General features: G+C 39.7%; 1 protein-coding gene across 1 annotated transcript in view; it reads left to right on the top strand.

Annotated features, from left to right (window-relative positions):
• The window catches only part of LOC133664470 (anosmin-1), a 170,079-nt gene that overhangs the window by 19,117 nt on the left and 124,746 nt on the right, over window positions 1-26,216 (top strand). The window contains exon 2 of the mRNA XM_062069114.1: window positions 4,993-5,040. Within this exon, the coding sequence (XP_061925098.1) occupies window positions 4,993-5,040 (48 nt within the window). The remainder of the gene's footprint in view (window positions 1-4,992; window positions 5,041-26,216) is intronic.

The following is a 26,216-nucleotide window of genomic DNA, read 5'->3' as shown; positions in this document are numbered from 1 at the left end:
AGTCCCAATGGGTCCCCAACCAAAAGGCAAAAAAAACAACAACAAAGAGTGCAAGTGACAACAAAGTTTCAGTGTGAATCGGCTTTGCAAGCGGTGGCGCTTTTGATGAGATTAAACCTGCGAGTCAGCCTGCCAAGAGATAAGAGGGCAGTCCGTACAAACACGCATTCATCAAGTGTTCACAAGCATGATCTAAAACCCTTTTTGCTCTCAATCTGCACTAATATCGATTCAACGTATATGTGCAAATCCTCTTACGGGGTCTGTGTACTATCCAGCTCTGTTGCTCCCGAGAGGCTAAAAACATGTTTTTGACACATATCCCCCCCTCTCTCTTTCATGCGCTAAGTCAGCTGACTATTCAGTCCGAAGGCTTGCACTCGTCATCCCAACACAATTAGACTCGCCGAGAGTGACGGCGTAATTCCTCACAGTGAAAGAAGTCAGGAAATGACCACTCGCCAAGGCTCTTTTTACTCCCACGAGCCCCTCGCTCAGCGGCCCTGCAGATTTACACATACAGTCGTGGTCAGAAGTTTACATACACTTGTAAAGAACATAATGTCATGGCTGTCTTTGAGTTTCCAACAATTTCTACAACTCTTATTTTTTTATGAGAGTGATTGGAGCACATACTTGTTGGTCACAAAAAACATTCAAGAAGTTTGGTTCTTTTATGAATTTATTATGGGTCTACTGAAAATGTGACCACATCTGCTGGGTCAAAAGTATACATACAGCAATGTCAATATTTGGTTACATGTCCCTTGGCAAGTTTCACTGCAATAAGGCGCTTTTGGTAGCCATCCACAAGCTTCTGGCAAGCTTCTGCTTGAATTTGTGACCACTCCTCTTGACAAAATTGGTGCAGTTCAGCTAAATTTGTTGGTTTTCTGACATGGACTTGTTTCTTCAGCATTGTCCAGAAGGTTTAAGTCAGGACATTGGGAAGGCCATTCTAAAACCTTCATTCTAGCCTGATTTAGCCATTCCTTTACCACTTTTGACGTGTGTTTGGGGTCATTGTCCTGTTGGAACACCCAACTGCACCCAAGACCCAACCTCCGGGCTGATGATTTTAGGTTGTCCTGAAGAATTTGGAGGTAATCCTCCTTTTTCATTGTCCCATTTACTCTCTCTAAAGCACCAGTTCCATTGGCAGCAAAACAGGCCCAGAGCATAATTTCTACCACCCCCATGCTTGATGGTAGGTATGGTGTTCCTGGGATCAAAGGCCTCACCTTTGTGCAGTTCAGCTAAATTTGTTGGTTTTCTGACATGGACTTGTTTCTTCAGCATTGTCCCTGTGTTTAAATCAGGACTTTGCGAAGGCCATTCTAAAACCTTAATTCTAGCCTGATTTAGCCATTCCTTTACCACTTTTGACGTGTGTTTGGGGTCATTGTCCTGTTGGAACACCCAACTGCACCCAGGCCCCAACCTCCGGGCTGATGATTTTAGGTTGTCCTGAAGAATTTGGAGGTAATCCTCCTTTTTCATTGTCCCATTTACTCTCTGTAAAGCACCAGTTCCATTGGCAGCAAAACAGGCCCAGAGCATAATTTCTACCACCACCATGCTTGATGGTAGGTGTGGTGTTCCTGGGATCAAAGGCCTCACCTTTGTGCAGTTCAGCTAAATTGGTTGGTTTTCTGACATGGACTTGTTTCTTCAGCATTGTCCCTGCGTTTAAATCAGGACTTTGCGAAGGCCATTCTAAAACCTTAATTCTAGCCTGATTTAGCCATTCCTTTACCACTTTTGACATGTGTTTGGGGTCATTGTCCTGTTGGAACACCCAACTGCGCCCAAGATCCAACCTCCAGGCTGATGATTTTAGTTTGTCCTGAAGAATTTGGAGGTAATCCTCCTTTTTCATTGTCCCATTTAAAGCACCAGTTCCATTGGCAGCAAAAGAGGCCCAGGGCATAATACTAACACCACCATGCTTGACAGTAGGTACGGTGTTCCTGGGATTAAAGGCCTCACCTTTTCTCCTCCAAACATATTGCTGGGTATTGTGGCCAAACAGCTCAATTTTTGTTTCATCTGACCACAGAACTTTCCTCCAGAAGGTCTTATCTTTGTCCATGTGATGTCAGATGAAACAAGTATGTGCTCCAATCACTCTATCACAAAAAAATAAGAGTTGTAGAAATTATTGGAAACTCAAGACAGCCATGACATTATGTTCTTTACAAGTGTATGTCAACTTTTGACCATGACTGTACACAGCGCGGCACAGGGGAACGAATGCTTGCGAGCTCAGAAGGGGGCACTTCCACGGCAATTAGGGGGAAATTGGCGGTATGTGTAGTCCTCCCAGGCGTGCTGACATCAGTTCCCGCCTCGGCGACCTCGGGGACGCCTGTTCGGAGATCAAACGGCTCCTTAGAAGAGCTGAGGTCACTGTGTTGTGCTGAAACTGACCAGAGGCTTGCCCTGCAGGCGCCTGGAGTGCTGACCCCACTTTCCTGCTTGAGTTACATACACTTAGCGCTCTTCTTTCGTGTGTGTGTGTGTGTGTGTGTGTGTGTGTGTGTGTGTGTGTGTGTGTGTGTGTGTGTGTGTGCGTGCAACACTGGGGTTCATAGGCGCCGATCAATGCCGAGCACCCACGTGGGATTGATGTCCACTTGCAATCTTTAAAATAATTTTTTAATAATCAATCTTGTTGTTGTTAATTTTGTGGCGAGTTTGATCCGTTGTGCATAGTACAAAAGTCACGATTCATATAGTCTATAGTTAACAAAGCCTAACCAAAACTTAATTGTGCCCGACAATGAACTAATGACACAATCATTTTGACTTTTGAACACATTGCACACGAGTGAATGAAGGCCATACTTAGTCGACAGCCATACATGTCTCACTAAGGGTGGCAGTATGAACAATGCCAACACTGTCATAAACATGTGCCATATAGTGAAACCACACTAAACAACAACAACAAACACATTTTGGAAGAATATTTGCACTGCAACACAACATAAACACTACAGAACATATTCCCAGAATTCCCTGCAGCACCAACTCTTCCGGGACGCTACAATATAATCAAACGCCATTGGTGGATCTACACCTAACATCCACTGTAATGATACCACGTACAATAGCGTGTCTAGTCGATACTACTATTATTACATCGATATTTTTTAACATCACAAAATCTTCTTTAGTTTTTTTCTCATTTGTATTATGTTTATAAACTCAGGAAATATGTCCATAAGGACTTTGGATATGACCAATGTATGATCCTGTAACTACTTGGTATTGGATTGATACCTAAACTTGTGGTATCATCCAAACCTAATGTAAAGTATCCAAACAACAGAAGAATAAGTGATTATTACATTTTAACAGAAGTGTAGATAGAACATGTTAAAAGAGAAAGTAAGCAGATATTAACAGTAAATGCACAAGTAAAGTTAAAGTACCAATGATTGTCACACGCACACAAGGTGTGGCAAAATTATTCTCTGCATTTGACCCATCACCCTTGATTACCCCCTGGGAGGTGCGGGGAGTAGTGGGCAGCGGCGGTGGCTGCGCCCGGGAATCATTTTTGGTGATTTAACCCCCAATTCCAACCCTTGAGGCTGAGATTAATAATTCATTTTCTACCACTTGTCCTTAATAATGTTGACAAAATGATAGAATGGAAAATGACACAATATGTTACTGCATATGTCAGCAGCTAAATTAGAAGTCTTTGTTTGTGTACTTACTAATAAAAGACAAGTTGTCTTTTATGGTCACTATTTTATTTAAGGTCAAAATTGCAATAAGAAACATATGTTTAATGTACCCTAAGATTTTTTTGTTAAAATAAAGCCAATAATGCAATTTTTTCGTACCGAAATGTATCGACATAATTTTGGTATCGGTACCGGTACCAAAATATTGGTATTAGGACAACACTAATTGAATGCTAAAAACGTTATGACAGACCACCTTAAAAAACGGAATGTAACTTTAAATTTTTTTATTTAATGTGACACCCAGAATGTACATGAAAATAAAGAATGTGGGATTTACAATATTAACTACGAACGATAAAACACTGAATATTGACAACACCCTCTCGATCGACATATTTTATAATCAATCAATCAATCAATCAATGTTTATTTATATAGCAACAAATCACAAGTGTCTCAAAGGGCTGTACAAGCCACAACGACATCCTCGGTACAGAGCCCACATACGGGCAAGGAAAACTCACCCCAGTGGGACGTCAATGTGAATGACTATGAGAAACCTTGGAGAGGACCGCATATGTGGGTAACCCCCCCCCCCTCTAGGGGAGACCGAAAGCAATGGATGTCAAGTGGGTCTGACATAATATTGTGAAAGTCCAGTCCACAGCGGATCCAACACATCAGCGAAAGTCCAGTCCATAGTGGGGCCAGCAGGAACCATCCCGAGCGGAGACGGGTCAGCAGCGTAGAGATGTCCCCAACCGATGCACAGGCTAGCGGTCCACCCCGGGTCCCGACTCTGGACAACCAGCACTTCATCCGTGGCCACCGGACCTGTGCAACTCCCCCTCCATAAGGGAGAGGGGAGCAGAGGAGAAAAGAAAAGAAAAGAAACGGCAGATCAACTGGTCTAAAAAGGGAGTCTATTTAAAGGCTAGAGTATACGAATGAGTTTTAAGATGGGACTTAAATGCTTCTACTGATCAAGCGAAACCCCCTTTATTTAGAAAAGTACCGAAAAGTACAGAAATACTTTTGGTACGGGTACCGGTACCAAAATATTGGTATCGGGACAACACTAACACACACACACCGAGCACCCACTGGCAAAAATGTAGATCGGCGCCTATGCTGGGGTTGATTAAAAAAAAAAAAAAAAAAAAAAAAAAAGGTTTCTGCCTTAAAGAATGTGTTATTTGTGACAGCAAAAAGGCAATGGGAATGTATTTAATCTTTTAATAACCCAATGCAGTGTGATGACAGGTGGTATTTTTCTCCCCCCCCCCCACAGAATAATGGATCCTTGGTGTGGTGCCAGAATCACAAGCAGTGCTCCAAGGTAATGTGGTTACACTTCTGTCATGAATGCGACGCATGCCTCATTATTGGGGGGGGGGGGGTAATACAACATGAAGTGGAGGAGTCACGACAGGGCGAGTTCAGTCACGCCTGCAGGAATCCCTCCCAGACATTTTGACGCAAAAATCTTCATCATTTACAATCCATTTACCATTTAGACCCCTCGATATCATTCCAGCGGTTCATGCTGTTTTTTTTTTTTTTTTTGTTATTCGGAATGCATTGTGTTGCCTTACCTCCCCTGCCGCGGGGCTTGTTTGTGTTCCTTGCCCCCCGTCCCTAAGAAGTCTGATATAAAGCGGCTGTTGACAGCTCCCCTGAAAAGATGGCGCTGACAGCCTCCTCTGGATCTGTTGACAGGGCCCCTCGGAGATGTTAGAGCGAGAATACTAAGAGCGATACGCCGGCACAGCGTGGTCCAACTTATGAAATGTGAACAATGCCCACTGTTGCTGTCAGAGCCTCGCATCTGCTTACTGAGCGTGAAACCAGAATTCAATGCCGTTTGGCCGCGAGGCCTCCGAATTGGAGCGCGTATACTTTGTCGTTCTGCAGCTTTAAAAGCACGCCTGTGTAAATAAACGTCCGCAAAGGGACTGTACAGCCTCCACTATCTGTAGCCACAACAAAACCCCTGGACAGATATTTATAGGAATTCATACAAAAAGCAGCACTATGCCGCTGATTTACATTTTGTTTAGAATTAGGCCCAATCCCAAACACCCCCTTACCCTACTTTTTAGCTCTATGCCTACATTTTGCGGGTTCCCGTGAAAGTAGTGGTGTCCCAATTAGAGATGTCCGCTAATATCGGCCGATAAATGCTTTAAAATGTAATATCGGAAATTATCGGTATCTGTTTCAAAAAGTACAATTTATGACTTTTTAAAAAGCCGCTGTACGGAGTGGTACACGGACGTAGGGAGAAGTACAGAGCGCCAAAAAAACCTTAAAGGCACTGCCTTTGCGTGCCGGCCCAATCACATAATACCTACGGCTTTTCACACACACGAGTGAATGAAAGGCATACTTGGTTAACAGCCATACAGGTCACACTGAGGGTAGCCGTATAAAAAACTTTAACACTGTTACAAATATGCGCCACTCTGTGAACCCACACCAAAGAAGAATGACAAACACATTTCGGGAGAACATCCGCACCGTAACACAACATAAACACAACAGAACAAATACCCAGAACCCCTTGCAGCACTAACTCTTCCGGGACGCTACAATATACACCCCCCGCTACTCCTCCCCCCACCTCAACCCCGCCCCCACAACCCCGCCCACCTCAACCTCCTCATGCTCTCTCAGGGAGAGCATGTCCCAAATTCCAAGCTGCTGTTTTGAGGAATGTTAAAAAAAAAAAGCACTTTGTGACTTCAATAATAAATATGGCAGTGCCATGTTGGCATTTTTTTTCTATAACTTGAGTTGATTTATTTTGGAAAACCTTGTTTAATGCATCCAGCGGGGCATCACAACAAAATTAGGCATAATAATGTGTTAATTCCGCGACTGTATATATCGGTATCGGTTGATATCGGAATCGGTAATTAAGAGTTGGACAATATCGGAATATCGGATATCGGCAGAAAAGCCATTATCGGACATCTCTAGTCCCAATGACTCTCTGCATGTAGGGGTAGTGGGCATAACGAGAATCTAGCCCTTCAGAATGTTATGTTAATGTTTTCACATTTGCAAGCTTTAAAGCTCTAGTATTTAAGTACCGTATTTTTCGGACTATAAGGCACACTTTAAGTCCTTTAATTTTCTAAAAAATCGACAGTGCGCCCTATTACCCGGTGCGCCTAATGTACGGAATAATTCTGGTTGTGCTTACCGACCTCGAAGCAATTTTTTTTTTGATACATGGTGTAATGATAAGTGTGACCAGTAGATGACAGTCACACAAGAGATACGTGTCGACTGCAATATTTAGATTTTTAGTAAGGATCCCCATTAGCTGGTTGCCACAACAACCCACTAGTCTTCCTGTGGTCCACAAACTCAATACAATTACAAGTAAAAGCATATAATTATACCTACACAATACAGAAACAAATACAAATCATCAACAAGCAAACAATTTACAGTCTCAGAATATTAATTACCATATAAATATAACTACACAATAAAAAAACAAACAAAAATCATCAACAAGCTACTGTAATTATTTTACAGACTCAGATAAAATATTAGTTTCCTTTTAAAAACCTGTTTACTTTCAATGCCGGTGAGAATTCGAGGCAGGTTATTCCAGAGCGATACAGATCTATAAATATGACGGCAGTAAACAACACCAAAACTTTAAATGTTCCATTGAAAATAAAGAACATTACACACGGCACTCAAAAATCTGTCAAAATGTTTTAGTATGACTTTGAAGCCGCACCGCTTGATGGATTGTCGGCCCATTACGGCTACCGTAGTCAGATATACAAGTATTACTATGGTGTGTGTATAAGGACCGCAAAATGGCACCCATTAGCAGACATATCATCTGGCGTTTTGTTTCACAATATATTTCAAAAGCAACTTTTCTTACTTTCTGGTACCTGCTGATGTGTATTTGAGATCTGCATAAGTCCTGAAAATGTGCGCACGTCCGCCACCGTAGTCGATAAGCTTCTTCTTTTTCACTATCTTCTTGTTATGTGACATTCATCCTGCGCTGTTGCCATTTTTAATATAAAGTAGCGTAAAGTTTTAACTTATATCTCGCTATGGAAGCGATAAAAACTACCGGTGTAGTGAGTTTACATAATTCACCCACGGAACTTTAATTATTAGAGAGTTCCGGTCAGACGTTTTTTTTCACGGGACACATTTCCGGCGTTTTGGAATTGTGAGCCACGGATGAGGAGACGCTGCTGCGTTATTGATTGAAGTAAAGTCTGAATGTCATTAAAACACTTAGCGCCATCTTTTGACACTTCTTCCACTCCCGTCCTTGCACGCTACACCGCTACAACGAAGTTGACGGGGAGAAGACGCTGCCGAAGGTGAGCCACGTAAATAAGACCGCCCAAAAACGGCGCATCCGGAAGCGACTGTCAGAAAGCGGCTTGAAGATGATCTGTAAAACATCATCTATGCAACATTTTGACCAAAGAACCACCATTACATGTTATGTAGACCACAAGGAAGTGTTTTACATTTAGAAAAAAATAATGATATGACTAATTTAATGCGCCCTATAATCCAAAGCGCCTTATTTATTAAAAGAGATCGAAAATAGACCATTCATCATAAGTGCGCCTTATAATCCGGTGCGCCCTACGGTCCGGAAAATACGGTATTATGTTGATATTATTTGTATTTTATCTCATTTTGGAGTTCTTAAAACACTTTTTTTTTTCTATGAGTGTTTCGTAGACCACAAACTCGGCAAATCTAAATAAAAGAAAGCAAATGTGAGCAAAACCTAAAAGAGTTAAGTTTTTACCAAAGGCAGCAATCATAAATGAAGTTTTCAGCACATAAACAATGTTGACATCTTGTTATGTACGGCGGGGGGAGGAGAGGACACCACGGAAGGAATCAGTTCAATAGTTTTATTGAACTTGATGAGTAGGTGGGATGTGCAAAACAATATGTAGAATTAACCATGTGAATGTTACCAGAGTTTGTTGTATGTGCGTGTTGGATGAATCCTTCGTCAGACCAAAAGGGCAAGGCGAGAAGGCAGTCCGTGGGCAGGCAAGCGGTCGGGGGCTGGAGAGAAGCAACGAGGTTCGTGTCCAAGCAGGGGTCGAGAATCGGGGGAGGCAGAGGGAATTCGAGGCACACAGCTCGATCACGGAAGATACGGGAAATACTGCGGGAGACACAAAGGACATAAGACACGGGAATAGGGAAGGCACAGAAAGAGATCAAGTACGCGGGAGGGAAGCCAGAGACAGGATGCTTACTACGGGAGTGAACTACGTTCCGGCACTGGATCCTCGGGTCCGCTGGTCTTTATGCTGCCTGCCCTCATTAAGTGTGCTGATTACTGATTGCCTGCAGCTTTGCGAGCGCTTGGCCGCGATGTGGGCAGAGCGAGCAGGGGCGTGTCCTGGCGCGCTTCCAGCGAAGGGGCCAGCCGAGCTTGCAGCAGAAGGCATGAGGGATTGCGCAAGCGCCGTGACCCATCAATAAGTATATTTGGATGAAGACAGGAAAAACACGTTACTCGTAAACGGCGCGTGCAACAGCAACAAACATCGGTAGACGCAAAGTTAAATCATGAAATGCAATCTTACCCGAGCAAAAACGATGCATGGTTGATTTGGCACAGTCTTGATACCAATGTCCTTGACCCAGACACACACAAAGACGTTGTCGACCTCCATGCTTTTCCAGGTTTTCATCTGTTTTGTTGTGTTGAAGGATGTCTGGAGCACCAGATAGATAGTTTGACATGTCAGGGAACGCGACTGACAGATAATCCTTGAGATCACTCATTTTTTTCAATCTTATTTTGAAGACGTGCAGGGATAGATTCCATTGCACAGTTAGATTTTTTTTTTTGCTCGCATCTGCTTTTAGTGGTAAGATGTGGGCCCCTTGCGTACTCAGATAGCTTGCACTCTGTTTGTTGCCCAGTAGCCATTATGGTTTGTGGCCCACCACTTAGTTTCCTTCCGTTCAAAAGTCACGTGACTGAGTACAACTCATTAGCCCATCAACACGGATGAACTAGAGAGAATGCCGTGATCACGTGATGGCAATAAACAAAAAGACTACGTCAGACCTAGTTTTTCCAACTGGGCAAAAAAAATGCACTTTAAGACGTTCAATATTTATTGAAGTTAAATTTTTGCTTTCAGAAATAAGTCATTTTTATTTTCTCTTTGTTTATTTATTCAGGATAACAGTTATTTACCTTCCAATTACAGTACAATGGTAAACAATTCCACAGTCATGAGAAATAGAAAGTTACAGCATTTTAAATAGTTACTTTCATTACCATTTATTTTATATTATAAACACTATTTTATCATTTTTTAAAATAAATTATTTCTTCAGTTTAATACAAAAATAATAATACCAAAAAAAATAAAAAAATCTGACAGTCTGATTGCTGCAAACATACCACTCATGGAAAGTATATCAGGTCTTTGACCATAAATTGTGTTTTGAAGTCAATTCAGCACACCATTTATTTGTAAGACCCAATCCAAACAACCATCCCTACTCATGGTGAAAAAAAATAAATGCAACCAACACAAAAGTTCAACACGCATGGTCACACATAACACAACCTGCTCACTAAACTTTGTGGATATTATAAAAAAAAAACGTCCAAGCACCATACAATTACAATTACACCCATTTAAATCCACTACAATGCATGATGGGAAACATGCCAAACACTCTCTCCGCACTTATCTTTGTTTGGCGCATTTTAGCTGCTTGATACTTCTGATTGATTACACAACTTTAAGTAGGTCGTCACGGATGTAAACAAGGTCAGAGTCAAACTTTCTCATACTCTTTATATTCATTTATATTAATTATACATCCATTATATTAATATAACATGTACACATATTTATGTATAGGCTATATATATATATATATATATATATATATATATATATATATATATATATATATATATATATATATATATATATATATATATATATATATATATATACACAGTACAGGCAAAAAGTTTGGACACACCTCATTCAATGCGTTTTCTTTATTTTCATGACTATTTACATTGTAGATGGTCACTGAAGGCATCAAAACTATGAATGAACACATGTGGAGTTATGTACTTAACAAAAAAAGGTGACATAACTGAAAACATGTTTTATATTCTAGTTTCTTCAAAATAGCCACCCTTTGCTCCGATTACTGCTTTGCACACTCTTGGCATTCTCTCGATGAGCTTCAAGCACACCTGTGAAGTGAAAACCATTTCACCTCTTGAAGCTCATCGAGAGAATGCCAAGAGTGTGCAAACCACATAGGATAAACTTTTATTCATCACACAATAGGGAAATGATGTGGTTGTAGTGCGGATTAAAAAGTCCACAAAAAAGTATGAAAAGTAGTGCAAAAACCACAAAAGTGCCACTGCTCAATGCGCAGTCCCGAAGGGGCTTAAACCAAAAGGTCAAAAATACATGAACACAAGAGGGAAATGTTTAAGTACACAAAGGAGGATATAAAGCAGGGTACAGAGCTGCTCCAATCAGTTGCCGCTTCAGCTGCACCATTTTTACATACGACAACAAAATTAAAACACAATGAAAAACTAAAATGAGTAATTGATAATACACATTGCGCTCATACGATTGCACCATGCATAGATAAATGATAACACAGAAACACCATATACAACATATACAATGATCCAGCAACTATAGCAGAGGCCCAAATTGAACTTAATACAACCCTAATTAATAGAAAACAGGTGCACTTGTAGCTAGAGTAGAGGTGAAACATACTTTGACAAAACAGGAACAATAAATAACAAAATAAAAGTCTCAAACAGGAAATCATGATGGACACCTGTCATGTGGGAGCTTGACACTCTTCATAGGAAACCCCCTTTGCCAAAATGTTCTGCTAAAAATATTTAAAATATAATAACTAATTAGAATAAAAAACTGCAACAAATGTCACAGTGCAGGATTTTACTAAGAAACAAAAATTGGTTTCATGGTCAAACAGACTACACACTAAAAAATACTGGGTTGTTTTGATAACACAATTTATGAGTTGCGAGTGTTGGGTTAAATGTTGGAGTTATTTTTATGAAGAGCAATCCAGTTTTTGGGTTATAAGGGTATTATTTTACCTCAATTTCTGGGTTTTCAGAACTATAAACCATTTTTGGGTTATTTTTCAATGAGTAACGCTTTTTTAAAATTAAAAATGTACTTTTTTCCTTGGAGGGAAGTTTATCAAGGATTCATCTCATTAACATTATTTACACATTGTATTTACATGAAAATATTTGAGCATGCTGTGTAGAACTACTAATGTCATGATCCGTCATGTTTGTTTAGTTTTTGACTCCCTCAGTTTCTGTTTTGAGCACCCCTGGGTTTGTGTTTTAGTTGCCATGACTGCAGATTGTTTTCACCTGCCTCTGATTAGTTTTCGGGATGTTCACCTGCTCCTGGGCACTAATCAGAGAGCTACTTATTCCCTGCTTTTCGCCACACTCAGTCTGGCTTTCGTATTTGCTTCCACGCAACAGTTAGAACTGCTACTAATTTGATTCCTGAGCTAAGCTTAGCCTTTTTGTTTGCCTGTTTACATGCTAAGCTTTTCTCGTTCGCTATTCCGTTAGCTTCCCGTGCTATCGGAACGCTGGTGCTCTTTTGTCTGTATCCCGCATGATTTATGCACAATAAATAATTTCCTTACCTGCACCTTGCCTCCGGAGTCCCGTCTGCATCCTGGGAGAAAGATGCACGCAGTAAAATGCGACCCCCGCCGTGACAACTATGACCATACATGGCAAAACATTTCACTCATATCTTGCTTTTGAGTATATTTTTAAGGCTGCAGCTAACGATTATTTTTCTATCGATTAATCTATAGATTATTTTTTCGATTAATCGGTTAATCTGTAGATTATTTTTTCGATTAATCTATAGATTATTTTTCCTTTTACCGATTATTTTTTTATTCAAAATGAAGATGAAAAAATAAATGTAGGCCCGTTTTTTCAAAAGGCATGGCTTTTATTTACAAAAAAAAAGAAGTATGGCCACTCAGTCAACATTGACAACAACATGACTAAATATTCTGTAACAATGTAAACATTTAAAACTTTTAACATTTAACAAAATTAAAAGTAGCTTATTTGCTTTTTAATGTGCAAATATAAAAGTCAACATCCAGTGCAAATCTTAATATTCTGCAATAGTATAAGCATTTCAAAATTAAAAGTATTGCTTATTTTGCTTTAAAATGTGCAAAAATAAAGATAAACATCCAATACAAAAAAGTGCAAAACGAAATATTCTGTAACAACAGTGTAAACATTTCAACAAAAGTGAAAGTATTGCTTATTTGCTAAAATGTGCAAAAATAAAGATAAACATCCAATACAAAAAAGTGCCAATCTAAATATTCTGGAGCACTGTAAACATTAAGTATTGCTTTTAAAATGTGCAAAATAAACATCCAGTCCAACACAGTACACAATAACCAATTCTACTCATTCCAGTGAGTGTCTAACAGTTGTAATGAAGAAAGGTTAGCATGTCTACATGCTTTGCTTCTTTTCTTGTTTACAATATTCCCAGCAGCTGAAAATAGGCGCTCAGAAGGGGTCGATGTGGCTGGAACTGAGAGCTAATTAGCCTTCACCTCAAGCCAGGATTGCGAGCGAGCTGAGCTGCAGTTTAAGTTTCTAGAAGGTCAACGGGCTCATAGTGATGTTACTAGTAGTTGACTGGGTGGTGTTTATTATCATTTGGGGAGAGTCCGCTGCCTGATGCTCACCTGCTAAACACCTATCTCAGACCTGGGCATTGTACGGCCCGCGGGCCGCATCCGGCCCTTTGCGCATCCCTGTCCGGCCCGCGTGAGGCCAAAATAAATTTAAAAAAGTATCTATGTCGAGTGTGCAATACAACGGTGCTGCTTTTGTTTTGAAAAGCGTTATTTGTATTACTTCCGTGTGGATGTATGCGCGTGTGCGATTGTGAGTGAATTGAACGGCGCAATTACAAATGACAAAATAAAGTTTAAAAAACATCTATGTCGTGCGCGCAATACAACTGTGCTGCTTTTATTTTGAAATGTGTTATTTATGCCGTATGTCCGGAGGGAACCTGTGAGTGAAGGTGCATAGAGACAAGTGATGAGACGCTAAAAAAAGAAAAGTTGATGAGGAATGGCGTGTTTTGGACTGGCAAGTATTTCTTTACATAAATTAATGGTAAAGCCGTGTGCTTAATGTGTGGTACACAGGTTGCTGTGTTTAAATATAATTTTAATCGCCACTACACGAAGAAACACGAGGGAAAATACCGGAATGTGTCTGATGAAGCGCGCGCAAGGGAGGCTGATGCGTTGATGGTAAAACTGCAAACCCAGCAAGGACTTTGTGCCATATTTCACACCCCCAGAGATGCAGCCGTCAGGACAAGTTTAGTCATTTCTCACAAAAGCGCCAGAAAAAGTAAGGCGTTTTCTGACGGAGAGTTTATTAAGGAGTGCTTATTGGACTTTGTTGCGCTGATAATGCCCGGAGACATTGACTGTTTTTCGCTAACTTTGGATGAGAGCTCTGATGCAGTCAATTAAAGAGACAACCACAGGTAATGACTTGTTCACAGAGGTATATGCGTGTTGGGACATGCTGGCAGGTGTGACAATCTAATCCACTTTATTTATATAGCACATTTAAACAACAAAATGTTTCCAAAGTGCTGCACAATAATATTACAAACAATATTCAAATATTATCCTTAGCTCCACCAATGACTGAATAAAAAGAAAAACAATTACATATAAAACCAATATAAAAAACAATATAAAATAAATATGATTAAAAACTATTTTTAACAACAGATGGTTGTCCAAATCTGATGGGGAAAAATGTTGGATAATGCAGGATAAAGTGACCATCAAAAGCAATCTGCTTTTGTATAAAGTTAAGTTAGGTTAAATTAAATTACTATTATTATTATTAATTATTATTATTATCATCATTATTATTTATCTTACGGTATATCAAAAATAATATTGAGCAAAATTTAATTGAAATATTGTCGTGTGGCCCTCCAGCAGTGCTCGGGTTGCTTATGCGGCCCCCGGTGAAAATTAATTGCCCACCCCTGACCTATCTGCTCCACGCTGAAGCGCTGACTACATGCGCTCTGAATACGCACTGCTGATTGGCTGATAATGCTTCGTGTGTACCAATCAGATGGTTGTGTGGGTGGGACAATGCTGCGTGTGTACCAATCAGATGGTTGTGTGGGTGGGACAATGCTGCGTGTGTACCAATCAGATGGTTGTGTGGGTGGGACAATGCTGCGTGTGTACCAATCAGATGGTTGTGTGGGTGGGACAATGCTGCATGCTGAGACAGAGGCAGACGGAGCAAAGCAGCTTGTTAAAGGCCTACTGAAATGATTTTTTTTTATTTAAACGGGGATAGCAGATCTATTCTATGTGTCATACTTGATCATTTCGCGATATTGCCATATTTTTGCTGAAAGGATTTAGTATAGAACAACGACGATAAAGATCGCAACTTTTGGTATCTGATAAAAAAAAGGCTTGCACCTACCGGAAGTAGCGTGACGTAGTCAGTTGAACATATACGCAAAGTTCCCTATTGTTTACAATGATGGCCGCATGAAGTGAGAGAGATTCGGACCGAGAAAGCGACAATTTCCCCATTAATTTGAGCGAGGATGAAAGATTTGTGGATGAGTAAAGTGCAAGTGAAGGACTAGTGGGGAGTTGAAGCTATTCAGATAGGGAAGATGCTGTGAGAGCCGGGGGTGACCTGATATTCAGCTGGGAATGACTACAACAGTAAATAAACACAAGACATATATATACTCTATTAGCCACAACACAACCAGGCTTATATTTAATATGCCACAAATTAATCCTGCATAAAAACACCTGCGTGTTTGTTATGCTAGCTCCTAGCTCCTCTGCTAGCTCCTAGCTCCATAGAACACGCCAATACAATTCAAACACCTGATCAACACACACAATCACTCAGCCCAAAAGACCGTTTACCTAACCCAAGGTTCATAAAGCTTATATATTTTTAAAAAGTTACGTACGTGACGCGCACATACGGTCAAGTTATCGAATGTTTAGCAGCCAAGGCTGCATACTCACGGTACCTGATATTCAGCTGGGAATGACTACAACAGTAAATAAACACAAGACATATATATACTCTATTAGCCACAACACAACCAGGCTTATATTTAATATGCCACAAATTAATCCTGCATAATAACACCTGCGTGTTTGTTATGCTAGCTCCTAGCTCCTCTGCTAGCTCCTAGCTCCATAGAACACGCCAATACAATTCAAACACCTAATCAACACACACAATCACTCAGCCCAAAAGACAGTTCACCTAACCCAAGGTTCATAAAGCTTATATATTTTTAAAAAGTTACGTACGTGACGCGCACGTACGGTACGGTACGTGTTATGCTAGCTCCTAGCTCCTCTGCTAGCTCCTAGCTCCATAGAACACGCCAATACAATTCAAACACATGATCAACACACACAATCACTCAGCCCAAAAGACCGTTCACCTAACCCAAGGTTCATAAAGCTTATATATTTTAAAAAAGTTACGTACATACGCAAAAAAAAGCCAAAGCTGCATACTCACAGTAGCACGTCTGCGTCTTTGTCATCCAAATCAAAGTAATCCTGGTAAGAGTCTGTGTTGTCCCAGTTCTCTACAGGCGTCTGTGTATCCAAATCAAAAGTCCTCCTGGTTAGAGTCTCTGTTATCCGAGTTCTTCCATCTTGACTGCATCTTTCGGGAATGTAAACAAAGAAGCGCCGGCTGTGTACTGTTGTGGCTGACTACGTTCGAAAAATACGTCCATTTCGCACCGACAACTTTCTTCTTTGCTTGCTCGGCTTCCTTCTCCATAATGCAATGAACATGATTGAAACAGATTCACGAACACAGATGTCCAGAATACTGTGGAATTATGAAATGAAAACAGAGCTTTTTCGTATCGGCTTCAATGTGGAAGGCATACCCGTGTTCGCCGGGCTACGTCACACGCATACGTCACACGCAGAGGCGTTTCGAACCGGAAGTTTAGCGGCAAATTTAAAATGTCACTTTATAAGTTAACCCGGCCGTATTGGCATGTGTTATAATGTTAAGATTTCATCATTGATATATAAACTATCAGACTGCGTGGTCGGTAGTAGTGGGTTTCAGTAGGCCTTTAAGACTTTAGCTTTAGCTTAGAAAACTCGTTCGGTACACCCCCCGTACCGAACCGAAAGCCCCGTACCGAAACGGTTCAATACAAAACACGTACCGTTACACCCCTAGCAGATACAAATGACACATTCATGTTTTTGTGTAATGATGACAACGTATGCTCGCACGGACGATTGACTAGTTGATGGTTTTCTTTTCAAATGTTCGTTCATAGCCGTTGTGCTGCTATGATAGGCCATTTCCGCTCGACACAGTGTGCATACAACAACATTATTAGGCCGTTTATTGAAATACTCCCACACTTTTGACCACTTTTGGCATGCTTTTCCCCCCTCGCTCGCACCGCTCGCATCGTCTTCTTTGATCGTCTGCTTTGCGCTTCGCCATGACGGTAGTGTGACGTCATTATGCGACGCGTCGACGCACAAAAACGGCGTCGACGTATTTACGTAACCGATGACGTCGACTACGTCGACGCGTCGTTTCAGCCTTATATATTTTAATTGAATAAAAATAATTTTGATCAGTAGTTGGGAAGGAGTAGGACAAACGAGCAGTAACATGTATAATTTTTAACCAACTCCAGGGTCAAGGAGCGCTAAATTGCCCAACCCAATAGTGTTTGGAATAACCCAACATTGTAGTGAGCATAACTCAGCTTTTGTGTTAAATAAATTCAACCCAATAGTTGGGTTATCAAACAACCTGTTGGTTGATTGAGTTAGCATAACTCAACTTTTGGGTTAAATAATTTGACCCAATAGTTTGGTTGGGAATAACCCAACATTAAGTTATCATAACTCAACTTTTTGGTTCAATAATTCAACGCAAAAGTTGGGTTGAAAAAATTAACCCAAAATGTTGAGTTAAAATAACTCAAATAAGGGGTTTGTCCTTTTTCTGAACCAGCAGTTGGGTTAAAATTGGGTTATTTTTCAACCCAACATATTTTAGTGTGTACATACGAGACTATCATGTATCCTTTCCCTCAAACCCTGAAATTTCCCTCGCACTTTCAATGGCGTCTCTCCAAAGTACACATGCTGAGAATTGCAATAAATGACGCTAATTAGGTGAAAATTCAGGAAAGGCAGAGTGGCAACGCTGCTTACTTAAACATGGCCTCACAGCTGGTGACAGTGTTAATCACAGTCAGTGTCTTGTACCAACTTCCTGAAGAAAATGACCCCCAACCCTTTTTTAGAATCACAAATGAGACTTTGCGTTTGGCTTCCCATACAGCGGCCCTATTGTACTGTGGGCCCTCCACATGTACATTTGCAAACACATGTAGACATCGTGAACATGACCTAGTGCAGTGTGTCGCACCAATAAAATGTCCTCATCGCTGTGTAAGTGGTCATTTACCAAAGAAAACCATGTTGCCTGACAGACTATTCAGTAAATAAATGTGCTTTTTATGACTTAAATCCTACTGGTACCCCTTGAGTACTTTAAAGTTAACAATGTAGACTCTGAAGAAGGCCAACCTCTGTGCTGGGAAGCTTTATTCTCTCCTTTCCACTCCAATGGCCAATATCGACTCTTGGCACTCCACGTACGCCTCGTCATTCTGCAGTTCTGTTTTTGAAAGGGACTTTTTTTCTGAGCGCAGCAAACTCAGAATGTCGCCCAAACTAAGCAGTTCTTTACTTCACTTTTGACTGTTTAAAATACCCCATATTGTAGTATTTTTCAATAACTTTAAATGTCCAGTATCGAACCTTGATGCTGGGATTCAGACAGTTTAAAAGTGCTTTTGAGACCGATTTTGTGTGTCTAGAACAGTTCTGTGCAATTATTTTGACTCGGGGGGGCTGAATTTAGAGAAAAAAATTTGTCTGGGGGCCGCTGTATCTGATTTTTAGGAACACTAATACTAATACACAATAATAACTCACAATAATGTGTGATTGAATGCTAAAAACGTTATAACAGACCCCCTTAAAAAACGGAATGGAATTTTAAATGTTTTTACTGAATGGGACACCCAGAATGTACATGAAAATAAAGAATGTGGGATTTACAATATTAACTATGAACGATAAAACACTGAATATTGACAACATATGAACGTCACACCCCCTCTCGATCGACATATTTTACAATCCATACAAAACCTCACAATAATGTCTGATTGAATGCTAAAAACGTTATAACAGACCACCTTAAAAAACGGAATGGAATTTTAAATGTTTTTACTGAATGAGACACCCAGAATGTACATGAAAATAAAGAATGCTGGATTTACAATATTAACTATGAACGATAAAACACTGAATATTGACAACATATGAACGCCACACCCCCTCTCGATCGACATATTTTACAATCTATACAAAACCTCACAATGTTTGATTGAAAGCTAAAAACGTTATGACAGACCGCCTTAAAAAACAGAATGGAATTTTAAATGTTTTTACTGAATGAGACAACCAGAATATACATGAAAATAAAGAATGTGGGATTTACAATATTAACTATGAACGATAAAACACTGAATATTGACAACATATGAACGTCAAGCACCCACATTTTTTTTTACAATCAAGCGAAACGAAGCAAAAATGCAACAAACACAGCGAAATATGAACGCGAAGGGGAAAAAAACACACACACCTACAATCTGATACATCTGATATATGATATATCTGATCATTTATGTTCTACCAGTTGTCCTTAATAATGTTGACAAAATAATAGAATGGAAAATGACACACTATGTTACTGCATATGTCAGCAGCTAAATTAGGAACCTTTGTTTGCTTACTTACTACTAAAAGACATGTTGTCTTGTATGTTCACTATTTAATTTAAGGACAAACTTGCAATAAGAAACATATGTTTAATGTACCCTAAGATTTTTTGTTAAAATAAAGCCAATAATGATGAGGTGACGACTTGTCCAGGGTGTACCCCGCTTTCCGCCCGATTGTAGCTGAGATAGGCACCAGCACCCCCCGCGACCCCGAAGGGAATAAGCGGTAGAAAATGGATGGATGGATGGATGCAATTTTTATAAATATAAAGCCAATAATGCAATTTTTTCAATTTTTATTGAAATAATTTTGGTATCGGTACCGGTACCACAATATTGGTATCGGGACAACACTAATTGAATGCTAAAAACGTTATGACAGACCACCTTAAAAAACGGAATGGAATTTTACATTTTTTTACTGAATGAGACACCCAGAATGTACATTAAAAAAAAATGTGGGATTTACAATATTATCTATGAACAATAAAAGACTGAATATTGACAACATATGAACGTCACACCCCCTCTCGATCGACATATTTTACAATCAAGCGAAACGCAACAAATATGAAAAAAACACAGCGAAATATGAACGCCAAGTGTTCTGTGACATAGATTACCATAGTAACTAATTAGATTACCATAGTAACTAGTATATCATGCAAAAGCGCAGATTCCAACCATTGAAGTACTTTGTATAGTTCAAGACTTACGGTTATTTGAAAACATCACTGCACATCATAATGGCAGCTACAGTTTCCATCTTAAAGATCTAAAAAAAATATTTGGGAATGTCTGGGGGGCCAGATTGAAAAGCCTGAATTTGCCTAGGTCTGGGGCCGTACTTATCAAGCTTCTTAGAATTACTCCTAAGAAGTCTGCTAAGAGTTGACTTAAGAGTAAATAAATTCTTCGCTGAAAGCTGCACTTAAAAGTTAGTTATCAAGCGTCTTACTCACACTTTCAGCGAAGTGTAGGACTGAATCTTAAGTGTCACACTCAGAGCTGAATTACGACATTACTATGTGCCGTAAACGGAATTTTAGGTGACGTCATTTCTGTGTCCATAGAAATGACCAATCACGGAAGGGAATCCGTTGTCTAAGAATAAAGAAATATCTTGGAAATATTTAAGTGGACAATGGGAGTGTATATTTTGACAATAAACTACAAAATAATACAAAACAAACTAGTCCCCGCCGGCACTCACGCTACCGCTCCCTCTCTTCTATCGCCCACACACTCACTGACGTCACTCACCTCACGGCCACACACATACGCTACTGTCATAACATTTTCTTTCCAATTCATTAATTAGGCAACTAATTTGAAACTGGTGTGGGTGGCTCTATATATACTAGCCCACTGCAGACACATGCAGAAATCAACAAGGAATCGAAAAGTATTAAATCTGTGACAAAAATAATATCCGCTCTGTCTAAACGATACCGTTTGATCAGCTGCTCGTCATAAAAAAAAAACCAAACATTGTTCCGTTCCCTGAACGTTCGCGCACGTCTCTCTCGCCTCAGTGCCATCCCCTGCTGGCAACTCCTAACCACTTAAGACACCTCTGAAGGTCTCTTAAATATCGTGGAGAGTAGGAGTGATTCTTAGACTTAAGAACGTTGATAAAAAACTTTTATTCTTAAGTTTGAGAGTAGGACTACATTTCGCAAATTCTCAGGACTTAAGTGTAAAATGGCATTCTAAGAAGCTTGATAAGTACGGCCCCTGGTCTAGAATGTAGTCACTGATATAGTTTGTGTCTCCAAGAAATGCTTTTGTGCATTTATTCCACATACACACTGTAACCTTGCACTTATCCAACGTTAGGGAAGGGTACCGAATTTGGTACTATTATAGGAACATCAAACATATATTAATGTTCCACCCCCAGGGGGAAAACTGGGTCGAAACACGGCACACTGCTAAAGCTTAACCTATGTTTACAATAACAATCTAAAATGTTAATATATTCCAACAGGACATGTTAAAAAAAAAAAAGATTAATGGCACTAATGAGCACATTTTATATTGCACAGCTTATCGAAGTGGGATTTGAAGCATGATACTAAATTATAGTGATAAAGCATCGCACCCACTAACTGGACTACGAGACACCACTGCCATCTAACGTCTTAGAATTGCAACTGAATGCAAAGTCTACTATATAGTACTTGCACAAGAATCTCAGAAAAGTCATAAGAAAAGAGGATATAACATATCATTATCAGCTCACTGTTAAACGTTAAATAATAATAAAAAAACATTTATTGACATATGAACACACACAGAAGTATCAGGAATTAGTACAGTATCGATTTCAATGTAAAAGATACCCATCCCTATCCAACATGATATAATATATAATTCAATAGATGCCATATATCATATACAATCGCGAAACGTCAATGAGTGGAACAGAAAGATATGTAGGCCAGTAGGGGTGTTAAAAAAGTAAAATGATTTTTCTAATTAATCACAATATTTATTGTAAGAATTCTTAAAAGAATAAAAAAACAAAATAAAACAAAATGTATGTGTCCTATCCAGACACTAGGGCAAATCATATTGTTGATGTAGATATCCCTATCTGCTGTATTTGACTTTATTAAATGTTTGGGTAGAATTTTATCAAACAAAACCAGTTTTCTTTTAAGTAATATAGAAATGTATCAGAGCTGTTATCTATTTTATAGAGGAATGTAGTTAATCATAGAACTGGCACCCAATGTTTTTTAAAAAGTGTTGATTTTGAATCTACAAAACCCCCAAAAAACAGTGAAGTTGGCACCTTGTGTAAATCATAGATAAAAACAGAATACAATGATTTGCAAATCCTTTTCAACTTATATTCAATTGAATAGACTGCAAAGACAAGATACTTAATGTTCCAACTGAGAAACATATTTTTTTCAATGTTGGTTTCCGGCCTTGCCGCTTACGTGCAGTGGTTTCTCCAGATTCTCGGAACCTTTTAATGATATTACGTACCGTAGATGGTGAAATCCCTAAATTTCTTGCAATAGCTCGTTGAGAAATGTTGTTCTTAAACTGTTCGACAATTTTGCTCACGCGTTCTTTCACAAAGTTGTGACCCTCACCCCATCCTTGTTTGTGAATGACTGAGCATTCCATGGAAGCTGCTTTTAAAGTTGAAGTTATAATGATTGTCACACACACACTAGGTGTGGTGAAATTTGTCCTCTGCATTTGACCCATCCCCTTGTTCACCCCCTGGGAGGTGAGGGGAGCAGTGAGCAGCAGCGGTGGCCGCGCCCGGGAATACTTTTTGGTGATTTAACCCCCAATTCCAACCCTTGATGCTGAGTGCCAAGCAGGGAGGTAATGGCTCCCATTTTTATAGTCTTTGGTATCATGGCACCCACCTGTTCCCAATTAGCCTGTTCACCTGTGGTATGTTCCAAATAAGTGTTTGATGAGCATTCCTCAACTTTCTCAAGTCTTTTTTGCCACTTGTGCCAGCTTTTTTGAAACATGTTGCAAGCATCAAATTCTAAATGAGCTAATATTTGCAAAAAATAACAAAGTTTACTAGTTCGAACATTAAGTATCTTGTCTTTGCAGTCTATTCAATTGAATATAGGTTGAAAAGGATTTGCAAATCATTGTATTCTGTTTTTATTTACGATTTACCCAAGGTGCCAACTTCACTGGTTTTGGGTTTTGTAGAGTCGTTTTGAATCGAGAATCGTGTCTGAATGGAATCGTTACCCCCAAGAATTGAATTCACAGCTCTATGAGCTACAGTGCTAACAGAACAGTCATATTTTAACAGCAAGGTTAGTCCATTGGCCGAAAAGAAACAACATGTACAAACCTATAGCTCCCACATTTATATCTGGTTGACAGATCTTTTGGAGAGCTCAGGCTATGTTTCTAAGATGTGTAGCGAAGCCTGTTGTTTTTCATCATTTATTTTACAAAACTGTGAATTGGTGAAGTGGGCGTATACACCGGTGGACTATGTGCAGGTTAGAGGTGATATCAAGTCGCGAGGAAGGAAGTTGGGACTTTAAAAGTGAGCGCCACGTTCCTCAAAAGTACACTGCAAAAACTGAAATCTAAGTAAGATTAAATATCTCAAATAAGGGTGATATTTGCTTATTTTCTGTCTGATAAGATAATTCTTCTCACTAAGCAGATTTGATGTCATAGTGTTTTACTTGTTTTAAGGGTTTTGGTCCTAAATGATCTCAGTAAGATATTACAGCTTGTTGCTGAGATTTGATGACCTATATTGAGTAAAACATGCTTGAAACTAGAATTTCAACTGATGCAAAGCTGTGTCATTAACACTCACAAGTATAAAACTACTTTATTAAAGTGATAATTTCTTACTTCGAGCATGAAAAAAAAATAATGATGTCGAGCGCATATCATTATGTAAAGATAATGGCACTAGCATTTACTTAATTTAAGAATATTTTTCAACATATTGAGCCAAATGGTCTCATTTTTTTTTCTACCAAGGAAAGTGCACTTGTTATTAGTGAGAATTTACTTATTTTAAGGTATTTTTGGGTTCATTGAGGTTAGCTAATTTTACTTGTTTTGGAAAGTCTTGACAAACCGAATTTTCTTGTTCTATTGGCAGATAATTTTGCTTAGTTCAAATAAAACACCCCTAATTTTTGTATTTTTTTGTTCTTGTTTTTTGAACACTGACTTTTTGCAGTGTAGCGCAAACAAGTAACGGAGATGGTGGACTTTTCTTAGTTTGGTGCCTATTAAGGGGTTCTATGGACACATTACTGTTGGCACATCATTAAAAAGATGTTGCATAACAGGGAACCTTTAAAACAATTAAATGCCATCAAGCTCTCTACAAATGTTAGTTTAATTGACTTAAATACATCCTCAGCCCATCAGGATGCAAGTCAGGTTTTCATTCAGAGCCAGAAGTCGATATTTGTCAGCAAACAGCAGCACACTTCACATCTACGTAAACAACTTAAGTGCCCACTGAGGGCCAGCGTGCTATTGTGGCCTCGCTAACAATCGTGACAAACGGGACCATGCTGTACAGTGAATAGCGCCACAGCAGCTGATTAGTCTCTTCACTTCATGAAGAGAGCACGGTCAAACAGAAGGGACAAAGGCAGCTCCCCCCCCCCCCTGGGGGACGTGAGTTCTGTCCAGCCGGCAGTCGCACAGAGTGGAGCAAATGTGAGGACGGGTTGCCTAATAATAGAGACAAAGACACCCTGACCTCCCCGGTCCTTCTGTCTGCATTTTAGGGACTCAAAACCTCCTGTTTCCATTCGGGTTGAGAAAGTCATCCCGGTCATCTCGCATGAAGGGTCCGGAGTGAGGCCGACTCTCAGGGTTCCCTTTTGTCATGCTAAATAACCTGCTTGGCCTCTTTGCAAAGCAGAGCGAGGTGGCATTTGGAGTCTTTTATCATACCGTCACACTGGACCATCGAGTCCATTGAGCGACGAGACCGGAGTCCTTTCTTTGAGCTATTGTCTGGCAACTGTTTGGAGACAACCTCAAACTCTTGAGGTCTGCAGGGAATCAAATCTATATCCATATCTTTATATTTCAGACCTCTTTAAAATCTACAAGGTCTCTGAGGTCTGCTGAACAATTTCTCCTTGTCCTCCAAAAAACCCGGTTTAAGTCCAGAGGGGATTGTGCGTTTTTCGAAACCTTGGAACGATCTCCCTCTGGTTATTCGGATGTCTCCCTCCTTAATGAGTTTTAAATCACGTCTTAAAACATATTTTTTCTCATTTGCTTTCAAACCAGCATGAGAGTTGTGTGATCTTAGCCTATTTTTTATTTTATTTTTTTAATTTTTTTAGTTGAATGTTTCTAACAATGGACTTTTGAAATGTGCTGTATAAATAAAGTGGATTGGACTGGATTGGAATCGAACCAATCAAATACCAACCACCCTTTTGTCCATACCACCAGTGCAGGGTCAAGAAGGGTTGGATCTACCTCCCAGTAGATATTTTGGACCAAAAATGTTGAAAGATTATAATGTTTTGGTTGTTTTTTTACACAGCCTTTTGTGAACTGGGCATTGTCCTGAGACAGCTCAATGGGGGAACAAGACCTGGTAAATTTAGAGCTGGGCTGGTGCCTGAAAAGCATACAGTAATCGCAATGTGGGGCCAACCAAACCTCACTTCTCCTGTACTGTTGTTGTGGAATCCAATGTTTCTGTGTTCACACATTTACTCGTCTGATAGCAGGATTCAGTGTGTAAAAGCACATAGTCGCAGCAGTGTGAAAAGCTGAGGAGACTTAAATGTCGGGCCTTCTGTTACAGCTCTGATGCGTACATTTAACTGGATTTATGTGAGAAAATGGTCAAATAATATACATGTCGGCTCAGACTCTGCAAGGTAGTGCATAGAAGCGCGCATGCAATTCAGTTTCCGGGTCATTCCCAGAGGAAGTCCAGTTTGTCAAAGCTGTATTTTTCTTTTATACA

Source organism: Entelurus aequoreus, linkage group LG14 (genome assembly GCF_033978785.1).
Source record: "Entelurus aequoreus isolate RoL-2023_Sb linkage group LG14, RoL_Eaeq_v1.1, whole genome shotgun sequence".
In the NCBI taxonomy this organism is placed as follows: Eukaryota; Metazoa; Chordata; class Actinopteri; order Syngnathiformes; family Syngnathidae; genus Entelurus; species Entelurus aequoreus.
This window is presented reverse-complemented; position numbering and strand designations above follow the sequence as displayed.